The sequence below is a fragment of the Macaca fascicularis genome, chromosome X, assembly GCF_037993035.2.
Source record: "Macaca fascicularis isolate 582-1 chromosome X, T2T-MFA8v1.1".
NCBI lineage: Eukaryota > Metazoa > Chordata > Mammalia > Primates > Cercopithecidae > Macaca > Macaca fascicularis.
The window spans coordinates 135,762,202-135,788,748 of NC_088395.1; the positions used below are offsets into that span (position 1 = coordinate 135,762,202).

General features: G+C 37.8%; 1 protein-coding gene across 8 annotated transcripts in view; it reads right to left on the reverse strand.

The window, feature by feature from the left end:
• Positions 1-26,547, reverse strand: part of SMARCA1 (SNF2 related chromatin remodeling ATPase 1) — a 76,539-nt gene that overhangs the window by 42,208 nt on the left and 7,784 nt on the right. For 4 of the 8 annotated variants that reach the window (XM_005594531.5, XM_005594536.5, XM_005594535.5 and 1 more), the window contains exons 4-15: positions 26,336-26,436; positions 26,129-26,229; positions 22,433-22,612; positions 18,562-18,717; positions 16,723-16,854; positions 15,386-15,454; positions 10,256-10,365; positions 8,331-8,557; positions 7,231-7,352; positions 3,517-3,552; positions 2,423-2,575; positions 544-676 (exon numbers count right to left, since the gene is read on the reverse strand). In XM_005594531.5, the coding sequence (XP_005594588.1) occupies positions 544-676; positions 2,423-2,575; positions 3,517-3,552; positions 7,231-7,352; positions 8,331-8,557; positions 10,256-10,365; positions 15,386-15,454; positions 16,723-16,854; positions 18,562-18,717; positions 22,433-22,612; positions 26,129-26,229; positions 26,336-26,436 (1,520 nt within the window). The remainder of the gene's footprint in view (positions 1-543; positions 677-2,422; positions 2,576-3,516; positions 3,553-7,230; positions 7,353-8,330; positions 8,558-10,255; positions 10,366-15,385; positions 15,455-16,722; positions 16,855-18,561; positions 18,718-22,432; positions 22,613-26,128; positions 26,230-26,335; positions 26,437-26,547) is intronic. The other 4 variants (XM_005594532.5, XM_045383807.3, XM_065538390.2 and 1 more) reach the window with 1 other exon arrangement.

The window sequence follows — 26,547 nt, forward strand, 5'->3', positions numbered from 1 at the left end:
ATGCTAGGGTTTCAATTCAGAAGATTTCAATTAGCATTTTTTGTTTGTTTGTTTGTTTTGAGACAGAGTCTTGCTCTGTCGCCCAAGGTGGAGTGCAGTGGCGGGATCTCAGCTCACTGCAACCTCCACCTCCCAGGTTCAAGCAATTCTCCTGCCTCAGTCTCCTGAGTAGCTGGGACTACTGGCGCACGCCACCACACCTGGCTAATTTTTTGTATTTTTAGTAGAGACAGGGTTTCACCATGTTGGCCAGGCTGGTCTCAAACTCCTGATCTCAGGTGATCTGCCAGCCTCGGCCTCCCAAAGTGCTGGAATTACAGGCATGACCCACCTTACCCGGCCTCAATTAGCATTTTTAAATTTTTTCCTTTTATTTTTAGGTGATACATAACAATTGTACAGACTCATGGGATACACAGTGATGTTTCAATTTTTCCTCTAAGTTTTCAAATTTTAATCAACTTTTATTAAAAGTAATCTCCTTTGAAGAAAACTACATGTGTTTTACAAAAAACACCTAATTAAGTTTCTATGTATAAATACCTTGTTGTATAACAATTGAATCAAGTCTCAGCTTTATCTCAGCTCTCTCTACAATCCTCTCTTCAACAGTGTTGTCAGTGATGAGACGGAATACACGTACTGGCTTCTTCTGACCAATACGATGTGCTCGATCCTAGTAAAAAGAGTCCTAATATAAGATATTGGATATTCTGGATAAAATTTAGAGTATAGCCATCATATGCTGTAAAATTCTAAAAATAAAATTAGTTCTTTATCTCCTGATCTGACACTTTGGAAAAGAGCATGATGAATATTGACAATATCTAAAGACCACTGGGAACAAAGAACTCTGCAAATATTATATTGTACCATTAATGGGAAACTTCCAGGACAAAGGGCAAAGCACCTGTAAGATGAGTAAAAGAGGGAGCCAAAAGTTTCTGGATTGAGTTACTAAGTAACTTTAAGCCACTAAATATAAACATCTTCCAAACTAGTAAGGAATTTTATTAAGTAGTTAGTAAGGGTTGCTATGGTGGCAAAAGTCTGCTTTATCTCATCATCAGGCACTTCTTTCTGCTTACTGAGGGATATGCAGTAGAGCTATAAAAATTAATGAGATATTAATATCCTTACTATTCAGTAGTCTAGAATTGGTTCTATGGTTTATAGTTGGTACAGGTGACAAGTGGCAAACTTCTAGTGGTATAAAACCATCTAGGGAGAGTATTTTTAAAACACAGAAGGTACTAGAGCAAACAGGTAAAGGGAGGAGGGTAGTAGAGAAAAAAAAATTTAAGTTCAAAACAGGCCTTGTACTACATATAAAAACACTAGAGCCTAGTAACAAAGTTTCAACACAGCACATTTTTAAAACAGAATGCAATACCCTACACATATTCACATTAAACCTGAACCAACAAATCCTGAAAGATTGGACGTACACTAAGACTTCTACAGAAATGAAGTGCTATCACTATTAAATTTTCCAGTTCAGTAACACTGTAACTTACTGGGGCTTACTCCTAGTTAGTCATATCAAACAGGTAGTTCAATACCATTGTAATGTAATAATTACGCCAAAGCATATTGATTTTGGAATGTCCCCAGTGGTCAATCCCTTTCAATTCTCTATTATAAAAGGAAAGCCTTCTAAGTTATACCTCACTGGCATATGACTTTTCATTGCCCCCAAAAAGACAATTATCCCATAGCTATATATTCAAAATCCTAAGAAGTTATTTTGTATCTTTTTACTTCTAAATTATATTTCTTTATATGAAAATGTGAGTCAAATTGAGAGAAGCTGTAGCTCTAGTTGAATAAATGACACCAAAATATCAAAGGGGTTACCTGTAGTGTCATGATGAAAGGTCAGAGAAATTGCTCCCTAAAAAAATTTTAAGTGTAGAATAGCTTTTGCATGGTATCATTATTAAGTAGCAAGTGTTTTTCTGGAATATATTCCTTTCTTGCCTTTTTGCCTTCTCTCCCAAAATTTTTTTTATGAAAGTTAAAATCCTACCTCTCCTAATTTCACTACTAAGGATTTTAATATATTTAGTTGTTAAGCAGAATAATAACAAGAGATTGTTTTTTAATCCTTTTCATTAAAACAAATGTATGTGCCCTCTTCAATCTGTAGGAATGGGAAAAAACTGATATTTCTATTTCATGATAAAAACCAAAATCAACAAAAAAATGCTATAGTTGGATCTGGGGTGTGTTTGTTGTTTGCTTTCATTTCTTTTGTCTTTGCAATTAGCATAGCAACTGTGTTTTCCAGGATAATCGACTGTAACTTCTACAAAATCTCTCAAAAATTGTTACCTTTTTATCATAAATGACCTTTATGTGTATAAATAGCAATAGTATTCAGAGCTATGATAAATTTCTGACACCATTAAAGATTACTAACCATAGCTTGTAGATCAACCTGTGGGTTCCAGTCTGAATCATATAGTATAACCACATCAGCACTTGCCAGGTTAATTCCGAGACCTCCAGCCCTGGTACTTAGCATAAAGATGAATTTGCTACTATTAGGCGCATTAAAAGCCTCTATTGCTTCCTTTATTTTTAATTGATAGAGGAATAGAAGAAAAAGAGAAAAATAAAATTAGACTATCAGGGTCCTTAAGAAACAAATAAAATCATTTAAAATACATATGGAAAATCTTCACACACTTTATAATATTCCTTATAAATATACTTTATAATATTCTTTCATCTTCAAAAAATTTAAGCGTCTATACTTATACTGTACTGTGTGAATTTCTGTAGAAAGTATATTATATAAATGAAGTTCCTAATCTTTAAAAGCTTACATCAATAGAGACAAATTCAGAACAATTACATAGACAAATTTAACTAAGCAAGTAATAATTCATTTACATTATTTAAAAACAATAATAATGAAAACATTTTAATTGAGAGCTGAAATATATCTGGGGAATGAAGTATCAGAAAGCTCAACTTCATTTCCATTAGCTTATGAATGATTAGTTTAGAAGATCAACCAACAGAGAAAATGGTTTACAAATGGGAATGAGGGCAATGGATAAAGGGGAAAGTAAGAAGATTTCTATCAGTATGGTAACAAGGAACAAGCAGGTAAGTAATGAAGAAAATCAGGACGACAATCCAGGGGTATTCAGTAAAGAATCTTAAAATTAATATGAATATTCTTATTATATAAAGATCTCATACAAATTAATTAGAAAAACAGTCCAGTAGAAAAATGAGCAGAAAAAAAGAACAGACAATTCACAGAACAAATACAAATGGTTAGAAAACACAACAATAATGTTCATTCTCGCTAGTAATCAAATAAATGCAAACTAAAACAACATAATAACATTTTTGAAGATTAAAAAAATGATAATACTCAATGTTGACGAGGGGGCGGTGAGACGGGCACTCTCATACATTGCTGCTGGGAGTATAAATTGGTACAACCTTTGTGGAAAGCAATTTGGCAATATGCATCAAGAGCCTTAAAAATGTTCATACCCTTTGACCCAGAAATTCCACTTCTAGGAATTTATCCTAAGGAAATAATCAGAGATGTGCACAAAGATTTATGTATAAGGACTTTCACTATAACATTATTTATAATAGTGAAAATTTTGAAACAACCTAAATGATCAACAATAGGGGGATGAATTATTTACAGTACATCCATAGGGTGAAATATTACCCTAAAATTACTTTTACAATTATTTTTATGGACATTAAAAAGTACAATATAATATCAAGAAAAAAGTATCAGGATACTGTACTTTACATATAGTATATGAAGTATATACCAATTACTTATACATATTACATATACCTAAAAAGATTGGCCAGAAATACTTGTATTTAATTTCAAAACTTCCTTCAGCAGTCATATATTACTTGCACAATCACAAAGTATGGGCAATCTTTTTAAAATAAATAGATGGCATGGTCAAAGTTTTAGGCAGAGAAGGTGACTTCCACCATCACAGTCAGCAGAGCAGGTAAAGGGGGCAGTATAGAAAGCAGCGTGGTGTAGTGAGAGGCACCTTGGTGTAGAGGAAATAGCAAAAACTTGGGCATGAATCACAACTTCACCACTGATTACATCTGTGATTCTGGGCAAGTATTTAATCTCTCTGAGACACAGTTTCAAATGGAGAAAATTATACCAATACTTTACCGGGCTGCTGGGAGAATTCAATTGGAACTTTAAGTTGCCTAGCTTATAGTAGTTGCTTGACAAATGTTAGTTCCTTTCCCTACAAAAGTGAGGAGGCCAATTAAGCAGAGGTTACAGGAACTGAGTCAGACGATGACCACTGGCTTTGTTAGCTGAATTTAGCTGCAGTAATGGAGAAAGGGAAAATCTGAGAGCTGTTGAGAAAGAATTACTTATTCACAGCTGGCACACAATCAAAGTAAGGAATCAAACGTGGTCTTCTTCTTATTGGGAAAATAGATGAAATGATGGTGTGGACAACATAATGGGAAAGCAGGGCATTTCCAAGAAAAAAGGAACAGCTCTGACTTTGCTATATTTAAAGTCAATACATGAAATTCAGAGTCTCTGAGGGGATAACATTGTTTGGAATTTTAAAAAACCAGAACAATTTGGACATAAATGGGTAAACAGTAGAGAGCTCAGTCAGAAATGCAAATTGGCTATTTGAGGTCAGAAAGCACGTACTGCTCTGCCATGATATTCTCTTTGTCCTAGGAACAAGGATCATCCTGAATGGTACCATAGGGCCTATATTTAGTATGGATTTGGGGAAACCAATCCTCAGCAATAAGTCAGCAAAAGCTCAGTAACGCTTCAAGTTGCCATCTCAGAGAGAGTGAAAAAACTATAGGACAGGGAATAGTGTAAGCCTTGAAATGTCCTCAAATGTATAAATGTTATTGCAACTGTTTCCCCATAGAGGTAGCAGTAAAACCTTTAATATGAAAAGGGTCTGTGTGCTTGCTGTGAACACTACGGTATGCTAGAACCAGATTCAATAAGGAGGCACACAAGGAACGGAGTGCCCGTTGCAACTACGGAAGGAGAGGGATGCTGGCTAAGAGAGAGTCCTTGTAGCCTGAGATGGGGCCCTAAAGGTGTAAGGGAGAAAGCCCTGTGTGCAATTTCATGACATGCAGTACGTACTGCAATATGTCACTTAAAACTGTGCTCATACCTATTATATCCACTTATCCTCACAACAACATCGTCAGAGAAAGAAGCCTAGGTATTATTATCCTTATAACAGAATTAAATGTACTGAGGCTCAGAGAATTAAATGGCTTGCACACGCTGCGAAGTGGTGAAGTTGGTGCTAAAATTCAGGTCTTCTGAAACCAAGTTCAGTGCATTTTCCACTATACCATAAAATCATGATCTTTACCCAAAGCATGAGTACAGCAGGTCCTCGAGTAACATCGTTTCATTATAAAACTGATGACAAAAAAAAAAAATCAATTCCTGGCCAGGGCCACTGTCCATACGGGTTTTGCATGTGCTCCCCATGTCTGTATGAGTTTTCTCTGTGCACTCCCACAGCCCAAAGCTGTGCACAAAAAGCAAATTGGCATGTCTACACGGTCCCAGTGTGAGTGGTGTGTGTGTGTGAGCATGCCCTGTGACGGAATGGCATTCTGTCCAGGGCTAGTTCCTCCCTGGGGTCCTGAGCTGCCAGAAGAAGCTCCAACCACTATAATCCTGAACTGGAATAAGCAGGTAAATAATTATCTTGTTTTTATTCATCTTTCTTAAATGTATGTATGGCTCACATTTATTTCCATGTTTAATATTGTAAGTGTTTTGGTCTTTATTTAGAAGTTTGATGATGTCTTTGTGACCAGAAATATGCCATAGGAATTGGGGTCTTGTCCTGTCACACAGTTTGAAGTGCAGTGGCACAATCACATCTCACTGTGGCCTCAAACTCCGGGGCTCAAGCCATTCTCCTGCCGTGGCCTCCCGAGTAGCAGGGACTACAGGTGCATGCCACCATGCCTGGCTGATGCTTTTTTAAATTTCATTTTATTTTATTTTTGTAGAGACCGGGTCTCGCTATGTTGCTCAGGCTAGTCTTTACTGGGCTCAAGCAATCCTCCTGCCTCAGCCTCCCAATCCCAAACGTTGGTATCACAGGCATGAGTCAACACACCTGGCCAGAACTTAAATCTTGTTCGTATCAATTAGCCTAAGATAGAATTGATTTCATCATACATTGTTTTGCTTGACGTCGCAGTTTCTAAGAACCTATTTTTTTTTTTTTTCAGACAGAGTCTCATTATTTCGCCCAGGCTGGAGTGGTGCAATGGCATGATCTGGCTCACTGCAACCTCTACCTCCTGGGGTTCAAGTGATTCTCCTGCCTCAGCCTCCTGAGTAGCTGGGATTACAGGGGCGTGCCACCACGTTTGGCTAATTTTTTTTTGCAACGACATTAAGTGAGGACTTACTGTATGGACTTAAAACAGAAGCCAAAGACAGAGCTCTGAAGGATCACAGAAAACAGAAGATAAATTAGCAAAGCCTTCCAAGAACAAGTGCTTTAAAGGGTATTAAACGCATTAGACCCATGACATTTGTGAGGAATAATCTAAAGACCTGCAAGAATTTCCATGTTTGAGAAAAATACTGCATACTAGATAAGCTTAATCACTAAGTGACTCATTCCTGCACGCCAATCTTTTAGTGTCCCAAGGTCTAAATTCATGATAAATACCTATACCTATGTTGTCACATTTAGTTTTTACAAGAGCTCCATAAGAACCAAGATCATTCCCTTTACGAATTACTATGCTTCATGAGTCTTTAGGGTTGCTTATAAACTGGCAAAATCTCAACTATTAAACTCCACAAATGGCAAAGGTCTGCTATAGCTGGCAAATCAGGAAAAGAAAATAACATAAAATTGGAGGTCAGAGAGTAAGGTGAGAAACTGTTAGTAATTTAAAAGGTCAGAGATAGGCATGGTTAGAGAAGATAAGGATGGGATGGTGTAGTGCCCTTTAGATAAGTGATGATGTCTTTGAAGACCTTGAAAAAGATGATTTGTAAAGAGTCAGTGGAATGGAAGCCACATTGAAGACTGAAGAGAGAAAGAGATGGTAATGAGAAATTCAATGCACCCACCTAAAGAAAAGGCAAAAGTTCAAAACTACCTAATGTTGATACACATTGCTTAATTGAACTCTGATTTCTGAAGTCTTATTTTATTTTCTCTTCCTCACCTCTCTTTCTTCATGCGGGGTTTGTCCATCCAGTCGACAATACTCATAACCACGCCACATGCAATAATCTTCCAAAATATCCAGCAAGCGAGTCATCTGGCTGAAAATGAGAACCCTTGAACCTAAAACATTTTGCCAAGAAAAAGTGAGTTGTACAACTTGTGTAAAACTAACTTAAAAGCTACGAAATAAACATATGCAACATAAATGTAGAGCACATGAACACTCCACTAAACACACACACACACATACACACACGTGCACACACACACGCACACAACTGCAAGAGATGCTATATATAGAATTATACATTTGTTGAGTTAGGCATTTTTTAAGGTCTTCAAAAATACTCCACACATATTGCATATTGCAATGACTTAAAAGACTGCCTTTACTTTTTCTTAAGGATGAATGATGGGTCCACAGGCTCTCTCACTGGACTACAGCAATAGCCTCCCAACTAGTCTCCTGTTCCTAGTCTCTCATTCTCAATAGACCTCCATACTGCTTTCAAGGTTCTCTTCCTAATATGTAAGAGCGACATACTCTGATTGTCACTCTTCACAGCCAATCTTCTCTGACGTTCCCTCTGCCTTCAAAATAAAAGTTCTAACTCCTTAACACATGGTTTAAAATACCCTTCATAATTTGGTTGCATCCATCTTTCCAGATTCAACAACTGCCACTCTACCCCAAGTACCATATGCTCTCTCTGTTCCCTTATTTCACACCTCTGTTTCATTGCCCTGGAAAACCCTTCCTCTCCTTTTCCCTATGGTTCACTCGTACACATTCTCCAGTGCTCTCCTCAAAGGTTATCTCTGTGAAGACTTTCCCAACTCCCAGTTTCTCAACATATCGTAGCACTTATCACAATGAATTGCAACTATTCCTCCTCACTACACTGTGAGCTTATCCAAGGCAAAGATTGTTGTCTTATTCATCTTTGTACACCCAGCCCGTAGGACAATTCCTGGCAAATGGTAAGTACTCAACAATGTCTGCTGAATAACTGAGTGAATGAATATGGAAAAATTTTATTTATATACAAGTCATTAATATAAATTTATTCCATGCTAATTTAAAAATTTATTACTCACCCTGTTCTTTGAGTTTGGCTAATAGTTTATCCAGAACTACCATTTTACCACTGTTGCTGACAATATGCTCATCAGTGGTATAAGGTGGACCAGGTTCAGCACCATCAAACAGATATGGATGATTACAACACTTTCGAAGCTGCATCAGAATGTTTAAGAGTCGCATCTTGTCCATCTTGCCAGAAGAGTTTAAAACATCAATATCTTTCATCAGGATTTTTGTATACCTAAAAATTTAAACTGTAATTACTCATCAATTACTAGAAAGTTAATGTCATAAAGAAATGTTCCTTTGGCCATCAGATTAGATTCCTGTTTAAAGATAAACAAGATTTGATTTGAGATTAAATCTGATGGGCAAAACCAACAAAGTAATGAATATTTGAACATGTGAACTTATGTGCTGCTTATAAACCTGTTTCCTCCTGCTTTATCCATGACCAGAAATTGCCATCAGTTGATAATTATTTAGAGAATTCTATCTGCTAATTATTAATAACTACAGCATGTGCCTGAATTTGACATCCAACATTTACTTGTTTGAACTAGAAACAATTTCAATTTCTTATACCTGTCTTCACAGGTCATTTTTTTCTGATCCTATAAACATTTTTCATTCTCTTTTCTACAATTCCACCCCTACAAACAGAGACTTATGTGTGTGTGTAGATAGATAGATAGATAGATAGATAGATAGATAGATAGATAGATACCTGATCAGTGATAATATATAATTATAATAATTATCAACTTTTGCTGAGTGCAAGTGCCAAGTACCACGTCAAGGGCTTTATATGAATTATGCCACTAAATCTTCATAACAATTCTGAGTATTTACTAGTATCATCCCCATTTTACAGATGGAAATTAAGGCAGCTAAGAGAAGTTAAACAACTTACTCAGGGTCACAGAAGGGACAAAACCAAGCTGTGATCTTATGTCTGAGTCCAAAGAATATACTCTTAATCTCTACCCTATACTGGCTTGTGTAGTAAAGAAATCATATATTTTATACATGATCTAACTGTATTTATATACATAACATTTTGCTCCTATTAGCAGCACTATTATGTTAACACTTCCCATTTATGATTCCTTGTGACTTCCCTTGTCAATTTCCTGCTTTAATTGCATTTATCTAACCATTCCAGATTCTATTTTTGTAATATCCACAATCACCAACATTTTCATCATCACTAGTAATATGGTTATAACCATTTTCACTGAAGGAAAAAGCAAGAATGCTTTTTTTTGAGACAGGGTCTCACTCTGTCGCCTACCCTGGAGTGCAGTGGCACAAACATGGCTCACTGCAGCCTTGACTTCCTGGGCTCCAGTAATCCTCCTGCCTCAGCCTCTCATGTAGCTGGAAACACAGGTGTGTGCCACAATGCTCAGCTAATTTTATTTTTTATTTTTTGTAGAGATGGGGTCTCACTTTGTTGCCCAGTCTAGTCTTGAACTCCTAGGCTCAAACGATCCTCCTGCCTTGGCCTCCCAAAGTGCTGGGATTACAGATGTGAGCCACTGCACCTGGCCAAGGAATGCTTTAAAAGAATGCTTTTTAACTAACAAGTATGCCACTGACATTACCCCCCTTTAATCCTAACATCATCCTCACAAGTATTATTATCCTCATTTTACAGAATGGAAATTTAGGCTATGTAACTTGCCCAACATAACTATCTATTAAGTGGTAATGCATGGAATTCAAACACAGATCTATAGACTCCAAAACCTATACTCTTTTCAAAAGGTTAAATAAAATACTTACAAACTTTCTCTGAGAATATCTGAACTACTTAACTTGCCATTTAAATATAAAATGTAATTTTTGAACTAACGGCATAACTGAACAACTACAAAGCTAATTTTTAGTAAATTCTTGCATACAAATAAGTTTTAATGGAAATGAAATAGCTCACCATTCTCGTTGCATCTTACTCAGCCCCAAGTAAATCTTTATTTCCTTTTTAGGTGGCAGACTCTTCTCTACATCAGTTTTTATACGGCGTAACAAAAATGGTTTTAAAACCTAAAAGGTGATCATTTTTATAAAAGTTTATGAAACATTTAATATGATTACTAATGTATTTCATTAACAACATTAATGTGAAATTTACTTCCCACTGCAAAGTCTGACAAACACTACCAATACCAGTTGCCAACTTTCTTGGTAAAGAACCACCAAGCAAGAGTCCATTAGAAAATCAGAATAGGGGACCTAAAGTAGGCATTCATGACTTCATGGCACCAAATACATGAAAAATTAAGACAAGACTATTGGTTGCTGAATAAGCACTAAAGAACCCTTTAAAAAAAAAAAAAGCTGCTGTAATATAAGATTTTTTTTTTTTTTTTTTTTGGAGACAGAGTCTCATCCTGTCACCCAGGCTGGAGTTGCAACGGCACAATCTCGGCTCATTGCAACCTCCGCCTCCTGGGTTCAAGCAATTCTCCTGCCTCAGTCTCCTGAGTAGCTGGAATTACATGCATGCGCCACCATGCCTGGCTTATTTTTGTATCTTTAGTAGAGACAGGGTTTCACTATGTTAGCCAGGCTGGTCTCAAACTCCTGACCTTGTGATCTACCCGCCTTGGCCTCCCAAAGTACTGGGATTACAGGTGCAAGCCACTGCGCCCAGCCCACAACAAGATTTTTAAACCTGAGAGGAAATCTGAAGTCAGAGTATCGATCAGGGAGTCTTCAAAAATGAAATAAAAATGCAGGTCATTTCAAATACCATCGTGTGACACTTAATGATGCGGATATGTTCTAAGAAATGTGTTGTTAAGTGATTTCATCATTGTGCTAAGATCATAGAGTGTTCTTACACAAACCTATATGTCATATGTATTTATTTGTTTTTTCATATAGAAAACCAAGTTCCCAGCACCATTACTCACTATCAATCATTTCCCCTACTTGATCTGCAATGCCAGTATCAAGTGCCATATATCAGGTCTCTATATATGCTCCATTATAATCTGATGGGACCACCATCATCTATGCGGTCCATCGTTGACCATAACGTTGTTATGCCAGTGCATGACTGTAGTTAAATATATAAATGAGGAGAAAATATTCAATGTGAAGGAAAATATAGATGAATAGAGAAAACAAGATAAAAATAATCAGTATATACCTGGAAGACAGATTCTATCACAAGAAAATAGTGCTACAATCTATAGAGTACCTACCTACAATGTGCCAGACACTATACTATGAACTTTACACGTATTATTTAATCCTTACAATAAATTAAATAAATTGAATCCTTACAATAAATAAATAAAATAAATATTGTAATTCCTTACAATAAATCCTTACATGTATTATTTAATCCTTACAAAAATCTGTACTTTTAGTAGAGATGTGGTTTCACCATGTTGGCCAGGATGGTCTCAAGGAAATGTTATCAGTCTATTTTAGTAAGTTCATCAAAGGAACTTTGCTAGCAAGTGGTAGATGTGGAATTCAAACCCAGATCAAGCTAATTCTAAAATCAGCTCAGTCCTGACTAGCTGTTGTGAGCCTAGGAAAGTACTCTAATTTTTCCAAGCCTATTTCCTCATCGGTTCATCCAAAAACAAATATATGATATGTGTATATGCCAAACTTTTTTTTTTTTTTTTGAGACAGAGTCTCGCTCTGTTGCCCAGGCTGGAATGCAGTGGGGCAATCTCGGCTCACTGCCACCTCTGCCTCCCAGGTTCAAGCAATTCTGCCTCAGCCTCCCAAGTAGCTGGGACTACAGGCACACACCGCCACGCCTGGCTAAGTTTTCATATTTTAGTAGAGATGAGGTTTCACCATGTTGCCCAACTCCTGAGCTCAGGCAATCTGCCCACCTCGACCTCCCAAAGAGCTAGGATTACAGGTGTGAGCCACCATGCCCAGCCCGCCAAACTTTTTGGGGGCGGGGGCGGGGGGGGGACAGAGTCTTACTCTGTCACGAGGCTGGAATGCTGTGGCAAGATCTCGGCTCACTGCAACCTCCATCTCCCAGGTTCAAGCCATTCTCCTACCTCAGCCTCCCGAGTAGCTGGGACTATAGGCGCCCACCACCACGTCCAACTAATTTTTTGTATTTTTAGTAGAGATGTGGTTTCACCATGTTGGCCAGGATGGTCTCAATCTCTGGACCTCGTGATCCACCCACCTCGGCCTCCCAAAGTGCTGGGATTACAGGCGTGAGCCACCGTGCCTGGTCAAACATTTTTAAATGGGGATAACGATACCTATTTCCAAGTCTGCTGTGGAAATTTGTGGTAGTACATGTGTAGAACTTAAGTATACAGTAGACAATAAACTGTAGCTATTATTATTAGAGATCTATGGGAGGTAAGGAAAAGGGAAGAGTAAAAGAAGACTTCTGGTTTCTGGTGTGAGCCTCAAAGATTTCTAAAAGATATCCTTCAGAGTTTAAACTGCCTGTGAGATACTTAAGCAAAAAGACTCCGAAGGCAAGGGGATATGAAAGTATAGTGCTTAGGAGGAGGATACAGAGAGGTCAGTTCAGGAGGTATCAGTATATAGGTGGTAGGTAAAACCATGGGCGTGGCTCCCCAGGGGGAGTATGTATGAAAGTCAAAGACAAAGCCCTATAAAACACTAAACTTTATAAGAGACAGTCAAGGAAAGAAAGCCCACAAAAGGGACTGCCAGGGGTGTACAAAGAGTGAAAGAAAATCCAAAAGAGAACAGTATCGTAGAAACCAACCAGGAAAGAGTTTTCAGCAGGAAGAGATGGTTAGCAGCTTCAAAGCAATAGCCAAGATACTGACCAAAAAGCATACCCTGAATTCAGCAACTGGAAAGTCATTGAAGACACTGTGAGATAAGTTTCAGTTGTATGGAATGGATAGAAGCCAGTGGTCAATGGATTCAAGAGTAAACAGGAGACTAGGGAGTAGATATGGAGAGGATAAACTACTCTTTCAAGAAGTTTAGCTATCAAGGGAAGAAAATGGAATCACAGCCAGAGGGACGCAGTGTTGAGGGAGCACTGTTTTGCATATGTGTGAGGGTGGATGGGTACGTGTTTGGGTTTGGAGTTAATAAGGGAGATACCTGAGCATGTTTACACTTAGGGTAAAGACCCAATCTGGATGGAGAGGTAGAAAATATAGTCGGTTAAAAAGATAGAAAATATAGTCAATTAAAAAGAGGTAGAAAATATAGTCAACTAAAAAGATAAATCATGGAGGAAAGTCCATAAAGAATAGGAAGAGATGAGATAAAGGATTCACATGGGAGAATTAGCCACTAACCAGAGAAAAGACACCTCTTCCACTCAAACAGAAGGTAACACAGATGCAGGCCTCCTTGGAAGGTAGACATCCTTGAAGGACTTCCTACCTAACGTCTTCTTTTTTCTCTTTGAGAAAGGAATGATGTTACCTGCTGAGGGAGAAGGAGGGCAGAGATACCTGGGATAGAAGTCTTGGGGAGACTGGGGAAGGTCTGAAATAGTTGTTATAGGAAACAGGGAAGAAGACTGTAGAAGGTCATGTTGAAGGATCACCAGTATCACAACATCTCAGCTTATGTTAGAGAACATGGAATCATAGTGGTTCCAACCTGGGCAGTTGTGAAATCTTCTTTACCAGTGTTGGGCAGCCCCAATACAGAGACGTCCACTCTGCTAGTAAGTGGCAGAAGCAAAATTGAAACCCAGAAGACAGAGAGACAGTTACATTACATTATTCCAGGTTACGGTTTTTAGGCAGGTATGGCAGACGGAGAAGGGAGCAAGGGAGCTTAGGAGTACTGGCCAAAGATGGTTTGAGTGATAGAAAATGAGTTAACTGCTGGATAGAGAAAAAAGTCACAACAGGAATAAGCTGATACATGGGGAGAAAATGCAGAGGTCTGGGGATTAGAGGTCTCTGTGAGGTAACAGGACAAGTACAGAAGGATTAACATGAACGAAAGTACTAGAAAGAGATGAGAAGTTGCGATCAAAGAATAGAAAGTTGGGGCCAGGCACAGTGGTTCACGCCTGTAATCCCAGCACTTTGGGGGGCCAAGATGGGTGGATTATAAAGTCAGGAGTTCGAGACCAGCCTGGCCAAAATGGTGAAAACCTGTCTCTACTAAAAATACAAAAATTAGCCGGGGGTGGTGGCACGTGCCATTAGTCCCAGCTGCTTGGGAGGCTGAGGCAAGAGAACTGCTTGAACACAGGAGGTGGAAGCTGCAGTGAGCCGAGATCGTGCCACTGCACTCCAGCAGTCTGGGCTATAGAGCGAGACTCTCTCAAAAAAAAAAAAAGGTTGGGCGCAGTGGCTCACACCTGTAATCCCAGCACTTTGGGAGGCCCAGGCGGATGGATTACCTGAGGTCGGGAGTTCGAGACCAGCCTGGCCAGCATGGTGAAACCCCATTTCTACTAAAAATACAAAAATTAGCCAGGTGAGGTGGCACATGCCTGTAATCCCAGCTACTCAGGAGGCTGAGGCAGGAGAATTGCTTGAGCCCGGGAGGCGGAGGTTGCAGTGAGCAGAGATTATGCCACTGCACTCCAGCCTGGCCGACAGAGTGAGACTCTGCCTCTCAAAGGGAAAAAAAGAATATAAAACTGGCAAACAATAAACGTTAAGGAGCCACCTGATGATGAACAGATTAACAGAAAAGAGAATGGGTGGAGGGTAAAACTGCAAGACAGCTTAGGCCTCAAAGGAAGAGCTTTATACATGACAGTGGAGAAGCAGTGGCTTAGAAGTGGCAGTGGGGGAACTAGAAGAATACCAATACCATCCTGAGGAACTGTGGGGTGTGGGATCAGGAACAGCCTCTCTGTTGGAGAGGACCACATTGTTCACAGGGTAGAGCCAAGGCAAAAAAAGCTGTTCTAGAGAGAGGCTGAGGACATAGAGGAAAAAAAAACAAAAATACACAAAAGAGGCTGTCAGAAAGGTTGGGAGGGAGAAACAGTGACATTGAGCCAAGAGGCAAACACAAGTTCAAACAGAGTCTATAGCATTTTGTTTGCTGGGTCAATCTGTATACACTATTTAATTACTGAATGTTCTTGTCTGCTATTACTTACTGCATGAAGTCTTTCCACGAGTTTTTGATCACCAAGACAATTTTTAGTGTCAAACCAAGAATCAAAGTCCTGTAGAGGGGCGGAAATTCTCCAATGAGTGCACAGTTTTTTTAAATATACCTGATATTCTATAGATTCTTACACAACCAATATGGAAATAATGCATTTAAAAAGTACTTTCAAAAATATTATTGGCTGTGATGGCTACTATTATTTACTTCTGAAAATAGGTAAAATACTGGAGCAGTTAACAAAATTTGAGCCCCATTGTATAAGAATTCCATCAACTTTTTCCTTAAAAGATATTAGGCTTCCCCATACTGTAGTAATATTATGTCCAGTTTAAAAAGTAGAATATAAAATCAAAGACATAATGCTAATAAAAATGTTAATTTTACCAAACAATAAAACAAATAAAAGCAAAATAAAGTGTGCAAACCAACTTATGGTTGAACTTGCTACTTTTTATTATTAATTAATAATCATAATGGGGCCGGGTGCAGTGGCTCACACCTGTAATCCCAGCACTTTGGGAGGCCGAGGCGGGCAGACCACTTGAGGTCAGGAGTTCGAGACCAGCCTGGCCAACATGGCAAAACCCTGTCTCTACTAAAAACACAAAAAATTAGCCAGGTGTGGTGACGGGGACCAGTAATCCCAGCTACTGAGGAGGCTGAGGCAGGAGAATCACTTGAACCCAGGAGGCAGAGGTTGCAGGGAGCTGAGATTGCGCCACGGTACTCCAGCCTGGGCAACAGAGTGAGACTCCCTCTTAAAATAATAATAATAATAACAATAATGGGAAAAATCAAGCACCAAAGTTCTTAAATCTTTCAATTTAGTTTGGTGTCCTAGCATAACTTTGTGTTAATGATAAAATATATATATATAAATCACACATTTACACAATATGCTGTCTTTCACATACTCTGAGCTCTTTAGCACTCACCAAATGTCAATGCCTACAATAATCAAAGATCATTTTATAGCTTCCACCTGCCAAACTAGTATACAGAAATATGTTTCAAACCACTTCAACTTAATGAAAGTAAAATGTTGAATGCACTACTATGGACTCAGCCTCATATCATAAGTTTTAGGAGCAATGTGATAGAGGCAAAGTTGAACATGCAGGTTAATCTCAAAGACAAGAAGCATACTATCTCTCAAAAGATCCCCATTTAAAAACTTTTAAAGAACTCTTTCCTAAGAAAACCAAAACATGCAGATAAAAAATTACAAATTAAAAAGTACCATAAATTTCAATCTATAGTGTTTTAAAACACATGTCAATGAACATAAAAAAGTTATACTTAAAATGTATGGCTTAAACTTACATCTGCAGAATTAAAGACATCAGGCAATAAAAAGTTGAGTAAGGCCCACAGTTCATGCAGGTTATTCTGCAAAGGTGTTCCAGTTAGGAGCAAGCGGTTAGTCGACTTGAACTCACGAACAATCTCTGAAAGCTGCAAAAATAATACTCATATGAGGATTATTTTACTAATTAGAATGCTCAACATTCAGTTATACTGTAATTTATCCAACCAATACATTTTTTACTACAATATAACTTGAAAATTTTCTATGGAAAAATACCCCAGTTCAAGTGACAAAGCTGCAGTAAGGCAAAACTGAACATTTCTATACTTAAAAGAATGCAAGCCAGTCACAGTGGCTCACACCTGTAATCCCAGCACTTTGGGAGGTCAAAGCAGGTGGATCACCTCAGGTCAGGAGTTTGAGACCAGCCTCGTCAACATGGTGAAACCCCATCTCTACTAAAAATACAAAAAAAAAAATAGCTGGGCATGGTGGTGCACGCCTGTAATCCCAGCTACTCAGGAGGCTGAGGCAGGAGAATCGCTTGAACCCAGGAGGCAGAGGTTGCAGTGAGCCGAAATCATGCCACTGCACTCTACCCTGGGCAACGGAGTAAGACTCTGTCTCACAAAAAAAAAAAAAAAAAAAATGCAGATCATATTTATACCTGAGACCCTCCCCGCAACTTCAATATTTTAGTTTCCCCATTTTGGGCTCACAGAAAACAGTCAGAACTTCTCCATGGAATCCAGGTTAGCCATTTTACACAATAAAATCTCCATCTCCCCACCAACCACATTCATCTACATGCCTAGACATGTTCTAACTTGGCCTGGTCACAATTTTTAAGCCCCAGAATTGAGCTGATTTTCCCAGTAACTTATATTAACTTTCTAAACACAAGACCACAAAAATTAAGACACAAAAAGCACAAAAAAATGGTAATCATGTGAACAAAAATGCATTTTTATAATGCTTTTAAATATAAAATTATTTCTAACATGCATCCTCTTGTCAGATATTAGTTCCAATTTGAAATTAGTATAATCCACCTGGTGGTTTCGCTCCAGTTCTGTCCCTGTTTCTCCCAAATTAGCCCAGTGATCCAAAGAGAGGTTCACCATAATTGAAGCTTTTCCTACTGCTGATGGAATTGAATGGCAAGAAATACTGATATTTTTCAATGTTAACACCACACTCTAATTCACACAAGTCAGATAATTCCAGGAAATTATTTTCTCTCATCCATATAAATACATATAAGGTAGCCCCTCAATAAAAAATAAATCAATACAAATGATATTTGTACACTAAATACTCTCAACAAAATTAAAATACTACAGCATAACACAGACACAGGAGGTAGAGCAAAGGAACACTTAATTTTCTTTACATTAAAAACTGTGCTCAATTTTAATGTGTCTTATATTCAATAATTTAGATTTGCATTCACATTCCATGAATAAAATCATGATGTTCCATTTTGAGACAGAGTCTCGCTCTGTTGCCAGGCTGGAGTGCAGTGGTGCAATCTCCGCTCACTGCAATCTCCGCCTCTCGGGTTCAAGCTATTCTCCTGCCTCAGCCTCCCAAGTAGCTGGGACTACAGGTGCGCACCACCACGCCCTGCCAATTTTTGTATTTTAGTAGAGATGGGGTTTCACCGTGTTGGCCAGAATCGTCTCGATCTCTTGACCTTGTGATCCGCCCACCTCGGCCTCCCAAAGTGCTGGGATTACAGGCGTGAGCCAGCGCACCCGACTGTTCCATCATTTTTTATTCTGAATACAGAAAAGGGAACAAACAAATCTGGTAATTAAATGAAAACTTTAATAAAGATATTGATAACTTACCTTAGATTTTTCATTCTTTATTCTGTGAGCTTCATCAATGACTAGGTATCGCCAGTGAAACTTTTTGAATACAGATTTTTCTTTAATTACCATCTCATAAGAAGTAACGCAAACATCCCACTCTCCTGGCATCATTTCATCACGAATAAAAGCAGCCTAATGCAAAATAAAATACTTCATATTAGAATATATTTATATTAGAAGATGTTACAAGATGATCACAGAATTAAAGTATCAAGAAAATATTAAGAATTGTAAGAGACCCTGAGGATCATTTAGTTTCATCCATTTTAGAGATGGGAAAACTGAGGCCCAAAGATAGCTGTGTGGTCAATTATCTGGATGATCTGCTAATATATTCATTAGCAGAAGAGAAACAAAGGCTTCCCTTACAGAAATACCGCATATTCAATGACCTAGAAAAGTCCATATGACCAGGAATCACAAAGTTACTAGGCTTGTCTTTATATTATGGGGCATCCAAAAGAACACAGACAAAGCAACTCTTTCTGAACAACATATTCTTGCCAAGATCCAAGAGTTACCAACATAATACAGTTTGAACAAATAGAAAGAACTCAATGTGCATGAATGATTCCAACCTTTTGAGAACTCTCGTATGTCCCTTCTTCATTTTCTAGCTGGGCTGAGTCATACACTTTTTGTTAAAAGGTCATGGAAGCCCATTAATGTTTTTGTGAAGTTCCAGATGTTGCCATGAGGTTTACAAATGTGATTTCATAAAGGGGACTTGCTCTGTCTAGTACAGGAGGCTATGGAAAACAGTGAGACTATTTAAAACTATTTTTAAGTCTTCACAGGCAGTGGCCAACATGGTAGGTAAGTTGACTGAGAGCATTTTTAACTTGTATGAGCTGAATTCCAGATGTTATCGGTCAAAATAAAACCACAAAAGTTAATGGGAAGCAGCAAAATCTATATTAAGAAGAGGATGACTAGTATTATAAATCTGGCTGGGCACGGTGGCTCATGCCTGTAATGTCAGCACTTTGGGAGGCCGAGGCGGATAGATCACGAGGTCAGGAGTTCAAGAACAGCCTGGCCAACATGGTGAAATCCCATCTCTACTAAAAATTACAAAAATTAGCTGGGCATGGTGGCTTACACCTGTAATCCCAGCCACTTGGGAGGCTGAGGCAGGAGAACTGCTTGAGCCCAGAAGGCGGGGAGGTTGCAGTGAGTTGAGATGTCACCACTGCACTCAAGCCTTTGTGACAGAATGAGACTCCATCTCAAAAAAAAAAAAAAAAAAGTTTTATAAATCTGAAGTTACAGTGCATAAACAAAATTAACTGTTCCCTGCCAAGTCTTTATTTCATAATTCACAACTATGCACTAAACACACTGCAGACTCATTCAGCAGATATTTACTGAGTGTCTACTATGTATAAGAGAATCACCTGGACTGAAGAGGAGGACAGAATTTAAAAAAAAAGGCCTTTTCAGAGATCTCAGTTGCACCCTGGGAAGTGATCACATTTATAAATTTAATTAAGACATTAGGGAATAGGAGACAAAATAAAGAGAAGTAGAGTGCCAGACCCCATTCAGTCGTGCTAACACCTTATCCTTATTTGATTTTGTGAAGCTCTCAGTTTGATGGTTTCACCTACAAGTTTCATGGAACAAATGCATATTTTTAATTTAAATTAGCTCTGCTTTGAATTTTTTGTAACTATTGGATAAATTTAGAGCTAAACATCTTGAAAAAACATTAAAGGTGTCACATAATCCAAAAGCTCTCATTTTAGAGGTGAAAAAATTAAGGCCCTTCAAGACAGTCAACCCCACATAATCAGTAGCAAAGCCATAACTGAAATCAAACCTATTTCTATGTCTACTGTCTTTGATACCTCTGGCGTGGAAAAGGAAGGGGCCACAAAGCACACTGGTACCAATCAGACAGGATCAAGAGTATCTCTAATAATCTCCCAACTCAATTAAATGCCTATTATAACCTACATCAAATTTTTATTATTAAAATATTACCTTCATAAAATGTTTACAGAAGACCAGGAAAATACAAAGACCCAACATATCTATCCTATGTTGTACCAAGATTCAAATCTGTCTATATATAATGATCTGGACTTCCTCTATTCATATCCACATCGATCTCTAAGTGCTGAACATGGTACATTTATTATTTATGCAATTAGTAATTATTGGTTTTCAAACTCTTTTGACCATGGGCCACAGCAAAATTACCTTTTGAATTGCAATCCAGCATAAACATATATGTTTGAGTGTGTGTACACAGAAAGAGGCAACTTAAGAGTTTCTCAAAGCAATATTTATCCTTATTATAATATGAAACACTCTGCAATTTGCTATTCCATTCTCTCTCAATCTTGTAGAAAATTGTTGTCACCAAGTACTAAGCTGAATTCACAACCCACTAATGGGTAGCAACTCACAATTTGAAAAACACTAACTTTGAAGACTGGTTTTCAAGATTAAGAAATTTTTCAAAGCCAGGCACAGTGGTGCACACTTGTAGTCCCAGCAACTCAGGAACCCGAGGTGAGAGGATCGCTTGAGCCCAGGAGTTCAAGGCTGCAGTGAGCTATGATTGCGTCACTGCACTCCAGCCTGGGCGACAGAGCGAGACTCTGCCTCTGGAAAAAGAAACAAAGAAATTTTTCAAGCCACCAGAATCCCAGCCTCCCCAGGAAGCAGAGATAGGGCAGTCATAAAATAAATATACTGAGACATTATGAAAACACAAACCTAGATATGTATCTTTTGCTTTTAATCTTTAAGAAATAATTTCAGCAAAAGTTCAATACTTTAGAAATGCAAAGTTTATATGGAGTGGTATTACATTAGGTAACAGTGGTGACCAGAAAGAGTTATAAGTGACTAATTTGCTTTGGGGAAATATTAGGCATAGGGAAGAATCTGGCCTGTAATTGCAAACTTATGAGCTCAATATTTCAATATTTAAATTATTTATGTTAAATTTAAATAAATTTAAGTAATTTTTCTTCAAGCAAAATGATGAGGATAAAATTATGTAATTCATTATGCTACCATTCTTTTGAGGATATCTTTAGATAACCTATCTAAATATGGAAAACAGAATACATCTCTAAACTGTGTTCTCTGGAGGCAAAATAAAGACAAAGTTTAATAATATGCTTTCTAAGCTGATTATTTTAGTATTTTTGCATAATTTATTAGTTTTAGATTAATTCTACAGTCCTAAAATGACTGGAGCCTACTAGATTGACAAATGGCTAATTTAAACACCCCCCCAAAAAATGCCCAGTTTCTAATATTACCTGATGACATATACAGACATGTATTTTTCTGTTCAAAGACCAAAACTGAAAGCTGTGTCTATGCATAAACACAAAACACGAGGCTCTCTGTACATATAGAAGAGGTTCCAGTTGTGTACATGCATATGCATGTGTGTATACCAAGTCAAAAGGCAAAAACTTAAATATAAAATTTTAAGTCATGCAAATTTATATATTGTTGGCTTCAAAATAGCACAAATGAGAGTCACTGGTAAGATATACTGTCAATAAAATAAGATGCTTTTAATGAAAAGTCACTCAAAGTACAATTCAAAACGGCTTAGGTTAATTAACTAGTTAAAGCAAATGTAGACGAAGCATAATAATGGATTGTCTATTATTAGCAGGTGATATATCTACCTCATGGGAGTGTTGTGAGAATTAAATAGATGCAAAACACTTAAAACAGAGCCTAGCTTAGGGTACGTACAACTTAAGTCTTATTTAGTAGTAGTCAACTCAGATGTTTTTAACAGCAATAATATGTAACTAAACTCCAGAAATGTTGTTATTCTTGACTGTCTTTTTACACGTTTCTCACTTACTCTGGCATCCTTGTCTCCAACAAAACAAATGACACGGAGAGATGGGACCCATCGTTTAAATTCATTCATCCAGTTGTGTAAAGTAGACTTTGGAACTAAAACCATGTGAGGTCCAGGAATATTTCGGTAGTGTTTCAGGTAACCAAGCAAAGCAATTGTTTGTAAAGTTTTCCCAAGACCCTGCATTATCATCACAAGGAAAAAAATCCATGAACATTTTTTCTGTATGGAAACATCTTGTTAGCAACAACATAACAAAATATCTTTGTCCACTATCTCGCAAAGGCAATTATGTTTCTACCAATGAAAAGTAAAAATACCAAATACCTTTTTTAAAGAAGATAATCAAATCATTCCAATTCAGTATTGTACTTACCGTGAGCACAAACTGAAACCAGTAACTTGCAGTCAGAATGTTGCTCAACAAAGCAACTTTCTATTTAGAACATTTTTCCTCCTAAAGGAGCAAGCAATCTACTAGATAATTTTTCTACTTGTTCTGAAGTTAGGAATTTTCTGTGTGTTTGTTTTACAAAGACACGCTTCCTTTGCCAGCCTGCTTAGATACTGGTCTTTCTTTCTTATTGTTCCTAACATTATTACAGCCCAGACATTAAATATTCAGACTATGTGTCTCAAGGGGCTTGTGGCTCTGTACTTGCATCTCACACTCTTAAAAACCTTAGGAACCACAAAAGAACAGAATTTTTCAGCCAGAAAGAACCTTAGAGAGATCACCAATTCCAGAGGACTTTTTAAAAAATAACATATTCAATACCTATGAACAGATACCTAACCCATAAGAAAGGGAACTAAGCCTTTTTTGGCCTCTTAAAACTGCTTTTGGTTTTATCTCTGAGCAAGATATATACTTCTTTTTATAAATGTCTGCTTAAAGCTATTTTTTTTAGATTGTATCCTATCTGATATGTCACTTAATGAGACAACTTTTATGAATACTATACATGAAAACCTTAAAATGTTTATATTCCTTAACCAAGTAATTCTACTTCCAGGAATCCTATGGAAATAATCTGAGAGGTACAGAAAAACTAAATTACAAGATTCTTATAGTGGCATTATTTACACTATACATCAGGCAATCCAAATGAACAGCAATAAGAGAGAAGTTGAATAAAATTATGGTACCTCCCTAGGATTATTATGTAATAATTATGTTCAGAAAATGTCTTAATTACATGGAAAATATGTATGAATGTAAATAAATCAGAATGTCAAATTATACATACAATAAGATTTCAACTATACAAAATAAGTACAACCAGAAGAAAAAGACTAAAAAGAAATATGCCAAAATGTTAGCTGTGGTTACTTCTAAGTAGCACAAGTATAATTTAATTTTAGTGATTTATTTATTTTTTTCCAAATTTTCTATACTCCTTAAAGTGTCTATTTTTTAGGAATTAAAACATATCTAGTATTGGCTGGGTGCAAGTGGCTCACACCTGTAATCCCAGCACTTTGGGAGACCAAGGCGGGTGGATCACCTGAAGTCAGGAGTTTGAGACCAGCCTGACCAACATGGTGAAACCCCCATCTCTACTAAAAATACAAAATTAGCCAGGCGTGGTGGCGGGCGCCTGTAATCCCAGCTACCTGGGAGGCTGGGGCAGGAGAACCGCTTGAACCCGGGAGGCAGAGGCTGCAGTAAGCCAAGATCACGCCATTGCACTCCAGCCTGGGCAACAAGAGCAAAACTCCATCTCAAAAAATATATATACATATAAATATACATATCATATATACTTAAATATTATATCTAAGTATATATGATATGTATATTTATATATTATATATTATATAAATATGTTATGTATAATATATATTTATGCTGATACTAGATATATATTTTTTATATATTTTATATATCATATATTATATATATCTGGTAGCATAAATACATCACTAAAGACCAGATCCTTCATGTTTAGACAGGCTGCAGCCAAGAGCTGCTTGGGGCAAATAATCCTGGTCCTTCCATTGTCCAACTTACCAAGCTCCTCCCCCTCTGAACTGACAATAGTCTTCAAATCAGAATACCTAAATATAAGGAGCTACAGACCCTTGCTTTAAGGGATCCTCTGCCACACACCCAACAGTTGCTCAACCAGGGATGAGTACTTATGCAACTGACTACTAACTATACTAGACGCCATAGGGCACATATCATCATGTGGCTCTTCTGGATAATAGTGGTTACAAGTATGGTTTCAGAGTCACATAAATACGAATATTATTGAGTTATATGGATTTAGAACTTTCCCTGCCCTCTCTTAAATCCCATTTTATTAATTTGGTCTTCAAATACAAATATAGGCCTTCATATATTCCCCTTTTAGCTGATGAATTAGCATCTTACGTGCCTTACTTTTTCCTGTTCGGTTATTTTATTACACATTTATAACTCCTTCACTGATTTCCAAAGCCCCACCATGCACTGTACTGTATCAAGATTCAGCATTACTCTTTATTCGTTCCTTATTCCACCTATGCACTTTTTGATTGTTCACAAGTCAAAATATTGATATTCATTCACACATGCATATATTCAGTCAGTCATTTATGTATTGCTTGGTTTGTATACCCCGCCTTATTCCCAAAAGGATTTCAGGTAGCCTACAATCAAAACATGGAACATAAATTGATGGCAAAATAGAAATAAAGAGACGACAAGGAAAGTAAGAAAGACAAGTAGATAAAGAATAGGAAAAGACAGAAGGACACATGGGGCAGACCATTAAAGGTTACATAAAGTCAGGGTGGGGGTGGTTCACACCTGTAATCCCAGCACTTTGGGAGGCCGAGGCGGGTGGATCACGAGGTCAGGAGTTCAAGACCAGCCTGGCCAAAATGGTGAAACCCCATCTCTACTAAAAATACAAAAAAAGTTAGCCGGATGTGGTGGCAGGTGCCTGTAATCCCAGCTACTCAGGAGGCTGAGACAGAGAACTGCTTGAACCCGGGAGGTGGAGGCTGCAGTGAGCTGAGATCGTGCCACTGCACTCTAGTCTGGGTGACAGAGCAAGACTCCATCTCAAAAAAATTTTTTTTAAAAAGTTACATAAAGGCATCATTTGGGCATCCATCTTCACTCTGTGCTTCCTGGAAGCCAAACTGCAAACAAAAACAAAAGTACAGGGAAGGTTTTTGGACCACTTGAGGAAAGCAGAGTTTTATGGCCTGTGAAAGTCTGTGTTCTAGCGGTTACTTAACAAAACAATTCTAGCCAGGTGCTGTGGCTCACACCTGTAATCCTAACACTTTGGGAAGTCGAGGTGGGAGGACTGCTTGAGCCCAGGAGTTCAAAATCAGTCTGGTTGACATGGCGAGACCTGTCTCTACTAAAAATAAAAATAAAAATTAGCCCAGTGTGGTGGGCACGTGCCTGGAGTCGCAGCTTCTCAGGAGGCTGAGGCAGGAGGAGCGCTTGAACCCAGGAAGTCGAGGATGCAGTGAGCCGAGATTGCACCACTGCACTCAAGCCTGGACAACACAGAGAAACCCTCTCTCAAAAAAATAATAATAATTCTAAGGCTACAAAATACCTTTTACATGGTAACAACTTTAAAAAAGCCTCCAGGCATCGGGGAGCGGGGGCAGGTAAGCTCAGGTTTTTCAAATTTACATAAAAATCATTGATAACTGAGAATGTGGTTTTAGCTACCGATTCCTTACCATTTCATCAGCCAAAATGCCATTGACTCCATTTTCATATAAAGATATCAACCAATTCAGTCCTCGAATCTGATAATCTCTCAGTGGCCCCCCTTTCACATCTGGGGAAAAAATGCAAGGACGTTTCATACTTTCATTAATATACTCAAGTAAAATTTTTCTAAAACTAAATTGAAAAAGAACTCACCAATGTGATGAAGTACTTACATGAAGGTGATACCTCAAATCTAATACACACATTAGATGTTTTCCGACTCTCCGACAGTAGCTCTTCATCTTCTTCTTGCTCTGTGCGCCTGTGGCGGTAGCTGAAATTAAAAAAGGAAATCCCTTCATATTCGACCCAAATGCTAAGGTATCAATTAAATCAGTGTACATGGCTATTATCTTTTACAGAAAAAGAATGAGTTGTCCAAGGT